At 44.0% G+C, this 13,842-nt stretch overlaps 1 protein-coding gene across 2 annotated transcripts in view; it reads right to left on the reverse strand.

Annotated features, from left to right (window-relative positions):
- Nucleotides 1–219: 219 nt before the first annotated feature.
- The window catches only part of LOC144651628 (protocadherin-like protein), a 30,524-nt gene continuing 16,901 nt past the window's right edge, over nt 220–13,842 (reverse strand). Inside the window, exons 9-19 of one of the 2 annotated variants that reach the window (XM_078511566.1) lie at nt 11,222–13,457; nt 10,242–10,697; nt 9,374–9,546; nt 7,531–7,646; nt 6,306–6,589; nt 5,727–5,941; nt 5,057–5,299; nt 3,864–4,317; nt 3,546–3,797; nt 2,917–3,129; nt 220–1,982 (exon numbers count right to left, since the gene is read on the reverse strand). In XM_078511566.1, coding sequence (XP_078367692.1) covers nt 1,315–1,982; nt 2,917–3,129; nt 3,546–3,797; nt 3,864–4,317; nt 5,057–5,299; nt 5,727–5,941; nt 6,306–6,589; nt 7,531–7,646; nt 9,374–9,546; nt 10,242–10,697; nt 11,222–13,457 — 5,310 coding nt within the window. In that variant the 3' untranslated portion in view covers nt 220–1,314. Of the gene's footprint in view, nt 1,983–2,916; nt 3,130–3,545; nt 4,318–5,056; nt 5,300–5,726; nt 5,942–6,305; nt 6,590–7,530; nt 7,647–9,373; nt 9,547–10,241; nt 10,698–11,221; nt 13,458–13,842 lie in introns of both variants that reach the window. The other variant, XM_078511565.1, reaches the window with a different exon arrangement.

Genomic DNA, 13,842 nt, shown 5'->3' on the forward strand with positions numbered 1-13,842 from the left:
ATAGTCCGCTGCGCGTCGTATTTTCGACTCTCTACTGGCGTTTGAATATCCCGATAAAACACTGTCTCTCGTATTTGATAATTATAACATCAAAAACCGCGCCAAAAACTCGCGCGATTTGCCCACCCTATTAGCGTGCACTATTGGTTTCGGGCGTTGAGTCTGGCGCCGCTCTGCTAGCTATGCTATAATTAGTAAAAAGAGGCAAAGCACACAACATTTCGGGACTTTTTTTCTGCAAACTTACTATTTATTGACAGCTTTTTTTTCCTACTTAGCAATATATACTACTTGTAAACTTTTAACAAAATCACAACTAAAAAAATCTCAGAAAAAATCCAAAAAGAATATTTTACATCACGTGTAAACAGTTAGTTCAATATTGTACGCGACTACATAGCTAATTATGCAAATAAGTTCCTCGAGAACTTTCAAACTTGTTCAACAAGTATTGTCTAGAAGGAAAGCCGGTGAGACGAAGTATAAGCGAGATGGTCTCTGTGAACGTTCTTTGAGTCACTTTAGGCCCGGTTCTTCCGCTAATTTCAGGAGAAAACAAGAACTCGTGATAATTTTATAAAAAAGCGCCCTACAAAAAACAATCTATTTCCATTCTTGGTTTTTGTTCTAGAATAACATTAGCTGTACAGTCAACTCTCTCTTTACGGACACCACTGTAAGACGGACACCTGATGTTGGTCCCGTCCCTGCCGTTTCTCAGTCATTTTAATTTAACTAAACTCCCTGTTAGACGGACACCTTGAAGACGGACAGTTGGAACCGGTCCCGACGGTGTCCGTCTTAGAGAGAGTTGACTGTATTACTATACTTTTGGACAAATGAAATTAAATATGCTTATCTCCGTGAAGACAGGAGGAAATACTTCAACAAAGTACAGAACAAAAGCCCCCAACACTCATTTGTTATCCTTAAGGGCCATAGTGATACTATAAAACAAATGTACAATTCTCGCTCCAATAAAAAAAGCTATATTCCTAACTGCACACACTCGTGACGTTTAGTCGCCAGCGGGTAGTGCCTACAATCTTGTCCTAACAGCAAACAACTGTCATGCGTACAGTTACCACCTTTGGGAGAACTCGTGGATTTTCAGTTTCACATCCTCAAACATTTAACAGCAAGTGTACCTCCCGTACACATCCTCGTCCGCGTTGCAATTTACAAGCCAGCTGTACTGAGTTAGTTCCCCGTTGCATAGCAACCCGCTTACACATGAACGGTGTTAGCGGGCGCAGTCGTTCTCAGAGAAGCTATCTAATCTAAGGTACTTGACTTGCACGCCGCTTGACTGAGTTAATCGTCTTCATTGAATATGCGGTTAAGGTTGTCGAATTTCTTGCCCCATTCTTGCAAGAAAGCAAATTCCTGCTCCTCTTCCTCATCTGGCTCTTCGTCGCTGTCTCCGAGCTCGCTGAGATCGTCGACATCCGAATCATCCCCCTCGTAGCGATAAATGTGCAGCTCATCAATGGACAAGATGTACTCTCCGTCCGCTTCGTGCACGCGTGTATCGATGAACTGCTTGACGTCTATACTCTCGGGATGCACCACGCGGCGTTTAGTGATGGTGGTAACACCATGTTGCAATCCTGCCCCAGGCACTGCGCCTTGTAGAAGAGGCTTGTCCTCAGCTACAGTGAACTCTTCTTCGCCAATGCCATTTCCACCAGGCTTGAACTTGCCGTACCCTGCACCACCCGTACCGGCAATACCATTTTCAACGTAGGTGTACTTCATAAGCTGCGTGATGTCGTAACTGAAGTTGTCTTCCTCGCCTGCGCCTTCGTCGTGGTAGGGTCTGACGTTGTCGTGAACGTGCCCATCCTCGACAACAGCCACGACAGCAGGTTGCGGTCGCCTCTTGAGCAGTACTGCGCCAATGATGGCCAATATTGCAAGTATGATGACCAGGACGCACGCAATGACAGCCGGATTCGCCCATCGGCTTCCTGGACGTGTACCTGTTAAAAAAAATCATCAACAAGAAGACGCATTAATTAACCACTCTTTAGCATCTAATCTGAATATAAACACACTGGGTTACCGGTCGTTTCGCCTAAGAGGAGTGGATTCGCCAACGATCAGTTCTCTCACGTCTTTGGTAGATTCGCCTACGTCTGAAGTCGGTTCGCTAACAAACTACCGTAATGATTCGATTTAGCGTCCTCCTTCCAATAAGCGCCCCCATTCTAATAAGCGCCCCTATTCCAATAAGCGCCCCCATTCTAATAAGCGCCCCCATTCCAATAAGCGCCCCTATTCCAATAAGCGCCCCCATTCTAATAAGCGCCCCCATTCCAATAAGCGCCCCTATTCCAATAAGCGCCCCCATTCCAATAAGCGCCCCATTCTAATAAGCGCTCCCATTCTAATAAGCGCCCCCATTCCAATAAGCGCCCCCATTCTAATAAGCGCCCCCATTTTAATAAGCGCCCCCATTCCAATAAGCGCCCCCATTCTAATAAGCGCCCCTATTCTCTTAAAAGCGCCCCTTTTGTGGATAACTGCCCGTACTGAAGTCGTCGACATCGAATAGATGAACCTTAGAACATTCACCGTACCGTACATGCATACTTTTACTCCTAAAGTAAACAATAATTTTAAAAGTAACTGAACTTTCAATAATTTGTAACTCTTACAGTTCCTCGTTGACTATCTACCATCTCATATACAACGCGTGCTCGTGGAATAATTGTTAATTTACCACGAGAAAGTGTCGTGTAACTATTTTATACCACGCCATAGAAAATACGCTAACTTAATTTTGTCGAGAATGAGATCGCAGCGCACGATGGTAAGGTTGAGTTTGAAAACCGTCGAATAGACAACGGCTTTCCTTTAGTTTCTTTAGCATGGTATAAATGTGCCTCTAAAATATGAAAATAGGAAACAAACCTGGATTAGGATTGGTGACAATTTGCTCACATTTGGGCCCAGTCCACGCAGGTGGACACATACAGTAAGGAGGTACAGCATCCACACATGTGCCACCGTTTTGGCAGAAGCCTGCCGCACACGGACAGCCGAATTCTACGTTCTGACGCCGTGCCTCTATATTGGGATCGTTATCCAAATCCACGCCGTTGTAGTTGTTTGATGCAGTACAACCTGGAGGAGAAACATTATCCAGAATGAAGTTCTTCTCTGTTCTGATTTGTAATAACAGACGTAGAGGTGAACAAGGGAAATAGCAGGAAAAAGCAATTCGGAACGAGGACTAGGGGCCTTTTGCCTCTTCTACTGTATCTATTCGAAAGCGTCGGTAGAGGGGAATTCCTTTATTGGAAGAATTCTCTCTAAGAAACAAATGTAAATCCCGTGGTTTTGCTCAAAGAAATTGCCAAAAAAGTGTAACACTGCCTTCACGGCGCAATGTACGACATAGTATTACTCGCACTTATTTCATTGATTTCTTTTTTATTGAATGAAATTGTCTACTGAGAAATATCTTCCAGAAACGTCAAAATTTGGCAGGAAAAGGTAAATGGCAACGTGCGGATTAAAACTGAAAATTCGTCACTAACCTCCAAAATCTCCTATCACTTCGATTTGTTTTGAATCTTCGGCGGTAGCACCCTGAAGGCTCCACGTAGTGAGACCAGTGCCATAAGCAGTGAGTTCTCCCTTTGCATTAAGTGAGCTGGCACTTCCTAAAACGGTAGCTCCAGTTACAGTACCTCCGACAATTACCCCGCCGGAAGCACCACTACCGCCAACACCGACCCCACTTCCGCCGGACGCACCACCAGCACCTCCGCCGGCTGCACCACCAGCACCTCCGCCGGCTGCACCACCAGCACTTCCGCCGCGCACCACCAGCACTTCCGCTGCACCACCAGCACTTCCGCCAGCTGCACCACCAGCACTTCCGCCGGAAGCACCAACAGCAGAACCACCTCCGGCAGAACTAACCACGACAGATTTGCCACTTGAACTATAGCTCGTTGATATCACTCTGACACTGACCCGGTTTCCGCCAACACCAATGGGCGTGTACGACTGTTGCCTAAAGACACTGACACCATGCGAAACTCCAGCGCGACCTACATATACCCTGCTGCCCCCACCTGCAACGGCTCGTACTCCAAAGCTAGACGACATTTGAAGGAGGGATTTACGAGTGGATACCTGTCCACTGGAGCCAACAGTGATGGTGGTACCCATTAATCCTGAACTAGAGCCGGATGAGCTGTGACCTGCTAATCCACTTCCTACGCCGCTTGAGATGATGTTACCATCAGCAGTGCGTAAGATGGCGTTACCGCCGCTGTTTACAAAGGCTTCCACGACTCTCACCTGAAATAGGAGAGTTAAAGGCGCTATGTCAAGCAATTAAAGGCAATTTCGGCACTGACCAACTGGTCATAGAATTAACTGAAATATCACAAAAACGGCTTAAAATTGTAGAAGTTCTCAAGAGAAACACAGAAAGGCCAAAAAGGGGCATGGATGGGCAAAATTTGAGAAGATTTTATCAGATTGCGTTGAGTAAACTTATAAAACGTCGGCCCGACCTTTTTCAAGTTTGTCTCAATTTGTATGAAAGTGTCATTTATAATGCTCGAAAATCAGCCTTGTTTGTAATGACGCTTGCCAAGTGTCCACGCAAACGTTATGCGATCTCTTATGTTCTGAGAGCGGTTTTCGATTGAATGTCGTAAAACCAAAACCAAAACCAAAATTATCACTGTGGTCAATAACAAAGGACAGAAAATCCAACAAACCAATCAAAACTCAAAGCAAATACGTGCAGCCGGCACGAAGCGCGGGAAAGCGTGTGTGAGCGAGTCACTTCCGGTTTTGGTTTTGCTTCTTTTCCCCCGCTCAGATTGTGTAAGTTTTTTTTTGTTTAGATTTTTTCTTATATTTTTCACAATGGCTCCCCTTGCAAAATATTTTTAGCCGCCTTTTCTTTGCAGGAATTTCTGTGGAAATTGTTCAAACCCACACCCCCACCCTCAAAAGAATAATGGTCCGTCTCTTATGAAACTCAAGTGAAAACTACTACTCTATATTAAAGTAAACGTTACCGTACCTCAGTGACGTTAGGCAAGCCACCAGTAAAGAAACTTCCTCCTCCCATATTGAGCAGTTTGTGTATGCCACCAGTTGTTCCCACCACTTTACCGTGGTAATCAATTTGAAGCCTTGCCTTGTTGCCTTGTCTCCTAACTACCACGGTATGGTATTTATCATCTGTTATGTTTATTTGAGGAATGCTAAGGATCTTCATGCGGTCACCCAGTCGGAAGATGTAACGCAACACGTGATTCTTGACCTACAAAAAATGCAACGCAACACGTTATTTTTAGCCAGCAAAGAAAACTGAGAACATGTAACGCAACGCGTGATTCTTGACCTACAAAAATTGTAACGCAACACGTAGCCAACAAAAGAAAACTAAGAACATGTAATACAACACATAGTTTTTAACCAACAAAGAAAATCGAGAACGTGAACGTTTGTTGATCATTGTGGTAATAAGGCAAATTGTCAAGTTCACTGAAATCTTGCTATTTTGTCTTTTCTAATCTTTTGATTGAACGTAATAATTGTGGAATAAACGGCCTTCCCGAAAGAGCTTTGAAGACCACTACAAATGGGACTCAGCTCAGAAAAGTTTCCCTTAATTTGCTGTGTAGCTGACTTTAATGTGTTCATACAAGCTCTTCCACACTACAGAAAAAAACAAAACAAACTCTTACATCAATCCTGCTGAACTCTGTTCCCAAGCTGTTGGAAGCCAAGAATATGACAACATCGGAAGAATTGGGCGAGACCCTGACTTGCAGAGCGATGTTAGTGTAGAATTCGTTTGCCATGGACACAGGTGCAGGAACCAGTTCGCGGCGTTTTCTCTTGCTCTGTTTCACTCGGTACTGAGTGAAGCTATTGGGCTTGTACCAGTTGGCATACGTTCCTATTGACAAGAGAACACATTTAAATCAGCAAACGCGCTGCTGGTCTCAACACTTCTTGTGATAAACCCGAATTCCCGTTGTGTGGATGGGACATTCTCATCCCCAGAGCCGCTTGTCTCTCTTAGCCGGCGCAGCCTGTGCACGAGAAACAATCTATCTTATTATCGAGAGCGCCCCCCCCCTTTTTTGGGGGGTGTGGATGATCGCCTATCTAAAGGTCTGGATCCGCCAATGTATAGCACAGACGCTATCAATTTATTGGATCTTTACGTTAGCTAAGCTAAATTTAGTTTTGAACATATAAACGCTAACGAGGAGATCAAAGAACAGCAGATCGCCTAATGAGGAACTTCAATCTCTTACTTGAGTTACAGTTGGGTCCAGTGAAGCCCAAGTCGCACACACAGATGCTGTTAGTCCACAAAGGCTCACAATATCCATTATTACTGCAGTCTGGGCACGGATTGTTCGCAAGCTTGCAACCCAACTCTGTGTTCTTTTCAAGTAATGGGTTCAATAAATCATACATTTTGGAGTTGTCGAACACTTTACGGATGCAGCCTTCAAACCCGCCGTAGTTGATCGCTGGATTATCCAGGACGTTCTGCACGCCTCCGATTTGAAGAGGACCAAAACCATTCAAATAACTATGATTAAAACAAAGTAAAGGGGGTAAGAAATTACGGGACACTAAAAAAACAAAACTCGCCAGTAGCATAAGCATTAAAAGGGGTCCCGAAGAGGGGTATAAAACCCATCTTCCCAGCCCAAATTTTGACGATAATGCATTTATATAGCGCTTTTTCCATACTTATATGTTCAAATGCGCTGTAAGACTGAGGATAAGGAGACGGGACCAAACAGTTTATCGTCCTTTGACAAAATCCCATTTCCCAGCCTACTTTTTCCCAAATTTTCAAAATCCCAGTCTAGGCTTTATTCAGTACTGTTTTCAGCAAGAGAATTACAACGGTATAACAAAAGAAATATACAAATAAATATACAATTATTGTTTTTTTGTCTGCGATTCCCAAATCCAGTGACCAAATCACAACCTCAGTGACCCAAATCTCATTTTCCCAGTGAAAATTTGCCCAAATCCCAGTTCCCATTCTACCCCTTCAGGCCCCTCATTACAGTGAGTCGAATTCATCATGGCCTTACGTTGTGTTCTCTTGAATTTGTTGATACAAAAACGTTTTAAATCGGCAGAAAATTCAACGTGAAATATAGCTGTGAGAGAGCGAAGAGAAGATGTGATTAGAGGTTGTGAGGAGTCGAATTCATCATGGCCTACGTTGTGTCCCTGAATTTGTTGATACAAAAACGTTAAAACGGGAAAATTCAACGTGAAATATAGCTGTGAGAGAGTCGTCCAATCACAGAGAAGCATGCTCGATTCTAGCAGGCTTGTCTGCGATTGGTTCAAAATACAAAACGGAAGACCAGTGATCCAGCCGTGGAGTGGGGCCTGGAACGTGGGCTTACCAAACGGCTGGGACTGAGCAGAGTAGAAAAACGCCTTGTTGTTGTTGTCCATTGCACATCCGAGCAATATTTATAAAAGGGTAAGTTCAAAACTACTTACATGTTTGAGCCCCAGATCTCGCCCTCAATCTCACAGTTCTCCCGGTTTTCGATCACTTGACCATCATCCTCCACAATCTGAGAGTGAGCACATTGGTCGATCCTCACGATTACTTTCTAAAAAACACAAAAGTTGAAAAAAAAAAACAGTTTAGTACAATAAAACAGCCACAACGTAACAATTAAAACAGGGCAGGGCACACCCTCAGGAAAACTACGTGAACTCACAAGCGAGGCCTCACGATGAGCCCACAGTTGGTAAGAGGAGCGAGGCCGCCCAAAACCGGTATGCTGGAGGAGGCCATGGGTACGATTCCGCGGCGAGGAACTCAGATTTATTCTTTGTCCCACGCTCGTGTCAGGTAGCCAATAATATTCTTCACTATTTATCAGCGAGCAGTAATATCCTGGACCATGCTTTATTATTGAGCTACAAAGGTTTAAGGCAAATCACGTATAGCTGCATGAATATATCAGACATCTCCGTAAATTTCGATACCACATATTTATAGTCCGGGCAAAAAAATATATGGGAGTTGCTTTGTTTAACAACATTGTTAGTTCGATGGCTTACATTACCAAAGATCTGAGAAAAATTAGCAGACAATTGACCCATGGACTTTTCATACCCACTATCATATTCTGTCACAATAATCTGTATTTGGAATACGCTTGTCTCCGTCAGGATGCGCAAAGGAAGGGTGTATGAACATTACATATACTTTGTAAAGTGGAAGTAATGAAAAATCGTTCAACTGCAAGAAATTTTGTTATAATTCTACAATTAGGTAATTTGCTGTTAATTTTTATGAGTTGATCTTCGATGAGGCCGCTCACTGAAATTTCGAGCTCGTGATCTAATTGGTAATTCAAATTAATTAATCGGAACCAGCACGTCACCGCCCAGCGCCACGGGAAGTCCTGTTCGAAGACGACAGAGAGCCGAGGGAACAGAGCCCAACGAACACAGCGGGAGCCCGGGACTGAGATAAAAACGATGAAATCACGGACGGCTTAACCCTGAGGACAGTCGACGTTCGTCTACCTATTTAGCTGTATTTTTTAAGCGAACATTATGACAACAATTAATCTAATGTTATTTAACTTCTTCTCTGTTCCCTCGCTGGGCACCTTATGGTGACGGTGCCCTTCCACAGACAGGCACAGTTTCGCCACGTGATCAATTTTATCCAATTGGAGACGAGAAAAAAACAATAACACCTGACAGTTTACATCCACAGATGATAACTTGCCACGTGACCATTTAAATCCAATCAGATTTAGAAATAATTTCGTGGTGAAATAAAAGATTTAACGGGACACCGTCACGGGGATTTTGATGCTTTTCAGTAAAAAGAACTAAAATTGGCGGACAGGTCTTCACTATTATTACATGAAATTTTCGCGACATTTTATTTTGGTTTGGTTTTTTTTTTGGTTTTTGGGAAATTGGAAATAATAGTATTTTTTAATTTTTTTTTTTTTTTTTTTTTTTTTTTTTTTTAAAATAAAAAAAAAAAAAAAAAAAAAGTACATAAAATGCACCTACTACATTAAGATGGAGATAAAAAGCAAATTGCTGTTGAAGGCAGAAGAGAAACATAATAATTTTTAGGTGTTCTTCCAGTCCACAAGTAGAAAACTCGAAAAAATCAGCGAGACTTTTTCAATTTGAGATCTAAAGTTCCTGATGGCATCACAATAATATTACTTGTTTTCGCTTCAGTACACTAACATGGACCACTATTCGTAGTTTCCATATGTCTTTAGGCTCTTGAGTTTTTGAAGTGAAACTGGTGAGAGTGCACGTTAAAGGAAATCAGTTTGCACGTTTAAAGACTTACCTTGAGGTCTCGAATGATTTGCACTGTATGCCACACTCTGTCATCCAGCCGATCTCCCCGGTTCATGTACAGCTCTAGTGGAGCTTTTGGATGAGGTCCAAGAGTTATCACAAGCTTGATGTACCCCTCAACCATCATTATCGCCATCACGTCTGGCAAACCATTGTTCGCACCTGGTCGAATAGAGCAGTTTTCAATTGAGTGTCGTAAAACCAAAACCAAAGTAATTACTTCGGCCAATCACAAAGGACCCAGACAACCCAGTGAACCAATCAAAACTCGAAGCAAATACATGTAGCTGGCACGAAGCGCGGGAAAACGTGCGCGAGCGAGTCACGATTGGTTTTGGTTTAAGTTCTGATTGGCTGAGAAAGTGGCGCGAGATTTTTAAGCCAATCACTAAGCATAGTAAAGCAAAACCAAAGCAAACGCAATTTACTTTCGCTTTCGCTTTCCGCTCTAAAGGTAACAAGAATCGTAAACCCTTATTTACAGCTGTAAAATAAAACGGACACTGCACTGGCACTGGCTGAACAAATGAAAGTAACAGCCTCGCCTCCCCTCTCCATAATCCACATCGTTCAATGTTGAAAGCCACATCGAAAACCTTGGCGTTCAACGTTTGTCACCCGTCTTACAGATTAAAAATCGTCGGTTGCATAAATCACAGTCGTTGTTTCCTTTTGGCTTGTTATTACCCCTAGTGATTTTCTAACTAAGTGGTACCTTATTATAGGAAATTAACGCTCGAATTTAATTAACGCGACATTAATTAAGTGAAACGTCAATTACTATTACCCTAAATTCGCTTCAAATTCGCGTCCGCTTCGAACTTGCCTCTTACAAGACGTTAAGTCTTTCCACTCACCTTTAAAAAGAGGTCCTTGGTAGAGCAGCAAGCCATTTGCCGTTCCCGTGAGGAACTGTAGCGAGACTGAGCTACGTTCGTAAGCGACAAGCTTCTGCAGATGTAGATACGAGTTCCCCTTGAATGTCCTAGTGGTACTTTGGCACTGGGGGCCTCGGTAATCCCGTCCACACTGGCAGATAATCCCCGAGGGAACAGCTGGGTGGCAAGTGCCTCCATGTGCGCAGGGGTTATTCGTAGTACAGTTAAACGGAGGTGGGATGATAGATGTGTAGACGCCTCTCAGTACAACATTAATAGACACCACTGTCAGAGAGCTATCCGGCGCGGGGATTTGGCCGTAGTAGCCGCTGACCACGGTGAATGCGGCAGATGCTTTGACATCGTTGCTGCATTTTCCAACATCTTGTGTTTCGTAGGCACATGCATCAATGCCAATACTTCCTATTTTCAGCCCTGTTTGTTTAAAAATTAACAAAAATAATCGCGATTATTATACATTGTTAAATACAAGACACAGCATGAAAACTTTATCTAATGGACTGTAATGGTAAAAGGTATAGACTTTTCACAGTCCCCTATTTTTAGGCGATGACGTCAGTGCTTTGAGGGGGGGGGGGTTTTTTTTTTTTTTTTTGGTTTTTATTTAATTAAAAAAAAATTTTTTCTTCCGTGATGTCGTAGAGATCGATCGTTCAGTTCGACGGGCCGCCATCTTGGTTCCTAAACGCAAGCGAAAACTGGGGAGAGTGCAAAATGCCACCCCCATGCTATTAACACCCCGCATCACTACCCACGGGGTTTTTGCACTCTCCTTAGTTTTTGCTTGCGTTCAGGAACCAAGATGGCAGCCCGTCGAACTCAACGATCGATCTTTACGACATCACGGAAAAACTAGGAGGCCGTAGACAGTCTATATCTGACTTTACTGGGAATACCATATAAACATGTTCACAGAGCTTCTTCTGGGCTCAACTTACCCTGTTCATCAAGTGCTGCCCTGTTTTCCACCAAGAGGTTCACAATTTCCATGCGATTCATAAACCCACTACCGTCCCGCACAGACAGGAAAATTTCCACTCCAAACATATCCTCGCGAGGAACACGGTTGACTGGGGACTTTTGGATGCTGAAGATTAAAATACGGTCAGTATCGCCGCTGGTCAAAATGTTGGCTAACACATTTAGCCAGTCCTGATAGTAGCCTCCAACGAAGAAAGATGTTTTTCTCAGCGCTAAGATCTGCACGGCCACGCTCTGTTGGATGGCTGCAGTGGTCACGCTTTGCACAATGACGTTTATACTTGAAGTTACAGTCTTTGGGAAGTTGTTGCCTGGTGGTGTACGTTGCTTTAGTTCTTCGATTTGTACGGTGAATCTGTAGCTGCCCATCTTAATGTCTGCATTGGCAGTGATGTTACCATTCCCTTCGTCTATAGAGAAGAAATCCTGGGAGGCCATAGTATACTTGTTCCGATCACCGCCATAGTCGTCGTCTTTGTAATAAGCATTGCCGATTACGCCACCCGCAAATTTTCCATTGAGCGCGTTCACGATGATTGTTAGCTCTCCGTCGTTCGGTTCGTGGCTATTTTTGTCATCCGTTACGTCAATATACACGAACGTGGTGTTATCCTTTCTAGGACTTCCATTATCAGTGGCTTTAACTTGCACTTTCCATTCCTGTTTCACCGTTCGATCAAACTCTCCAACCGCAACCATGTCGGCCGTCGTGGCGGTGGACTTCGGAAGTTTGAAACGGTCTTTGAAGTCGACGATTGTAAACGAAAACGGTGGTCCATTACTCGCTTCATCCGGATCGAATGCCTTTAGTACAGTGACAGCTTGGCCGCCTCCAGGATTGATGCCAGCCTTGATGGTGCCTTCGTAGTAGCGGGGTATAAACCACGGGCCGTTATCATTGATGTCTGTCAAAGTAAGGTACACTAATCCAATGCCCTGTAGACCCCCAGTGTCTGTCGCTGTGATGGTCAGATTGTACTTTGGAATGGTTTCCCGATCAAGCTGCAAGATGGTTTTGACTATTCCAATACTGCTATTCTTGGGATCAGACTCGATAGAAAACATGTTCGCATCGTCGCCGTCAGTAATCGAGAATGTGAACTGCGCGTTGGTTCCCGTGTCTTTATCAACGGCTGTCACACGTAATACAGTATCCCCCGGTTTGACACTCTCCGATACAATCTTGTTGTACACAGCCGGTACAAACACCGGAGGATTGTCATTCGCGTCAAGCACATTAATGTAGACAAATGCCGGTTTGTCCGCCACCTCGGGAGGATTTCCTCGGTCGCTAACCATGACTGTTAAGTTGTAGGACTTCTTCCCTTTGTCAAAGTCGAGTAGGCCGGACACGAGGATGTTGCCTGTACGCGGGTCAATGTAGAACTCATACGGGTCATTACCTGCCGTGATTGTGTACTCTAATTCTGCATTTGGTCCTTCGTCAGCATCGGTGGCGCTTACCTTCGTGACAAAGAACCCAGGAAGGGCATCCTCTGGCACTTTCGCTCGGTAAACTGTGGGATTGAACGAGGGCTTCTGGTCATTTCCGTCAGTCACTTTAATGGTAGCAGAAACAGTTCCAGACTTGGGTGGATTTCCACCGGCTTTCCGGTTTATAGCCTTGACTCTAATTGTAAACTGGTTTTCGTTGCCTTCTTTTTCGAGAGTTTCTCTTGTAGTAACGAGACCAGAATCTGGGTCGATCCTAAACTTTCCATTGGCATCGTCCTCAAGCTCGTACACTACCTCTGCATTGACCCCCGAGTCTAAGTCAACCGCTTGAAGAACCATAACACTAGTACCAGGATTCTTGTTCTCTTCTACATAGCCAGTGTACGGGGCATTGGGGAAGTACGGCGCGTTGTCATTTATGTCTGAAAGGTTGACTCGTACTAAAGCTTCCCCCCTGTGCTTGCCATCGAAGGCGTTAACGAAAAAAGATACAATCTGGGCTTTTTCACGATCGAGCTTCTCATTAGCGGTGGTTATTAGACCAGTTTTGGCGTCGATTGCGAAATTCTTCTGACCCGCCTTGTCGATGGAGTATCGTAGTTCGCTCTGGATTTTAGAGCTGTCTAAGTCGGTTGCAGAAACCTTTTTAACGCTCTTGCCAGGCGCGCTGTCCTCTGCGATGGTTGCTTCGTAGATTAGTGAAGTAAATTCAGGAATATTGTCATTTGTGTCAATAACCTGTTGAAGAAAATCAAGACATTGTAAAACACGAATCGCTCATTTTCTAAGCTTACAAAAAATCGTGGGTTGCAAGAGCGGATCCAGGATTTTTCTTAAGAGGGGGTGCACCACTAAGGAATGGCGTAACTGACTTTGAGTACCAGTTGTATTAGAAAGCCGTATGTCATTTCAGGGGGGGAGGGGGTGCGCATCCCCTTCACCCTCCCCCCAGATCCGCCCCTGGATTGCAAGTGACTTCCTCTCACCGAGGACCCAACCTCCATTTTAGGTAGGAAAGAGAATTCTCGAATTGTATGAATGATAGTTGATGACGTTTCAGTACCATGCATATAAACGAACAAGAAACATCTTACAACGGCAAAGGAACGTTATAGTACTTCCA

This window comes from Oculina patagonica, chromosome 4 (genome assembly GCF_052425735.1).
Source record: "Oculina patagonica isolate OP01 chromosome 4, crgOcupat, whole genome shotgun sequence".
Taxonomy (NCBI): domain Eukaryota; kingdom Metazoa; phylum Cnidaria; class Anthozoa; order Scleractinia; family Oculinidae; genus Oculina; species Oculina patagonica.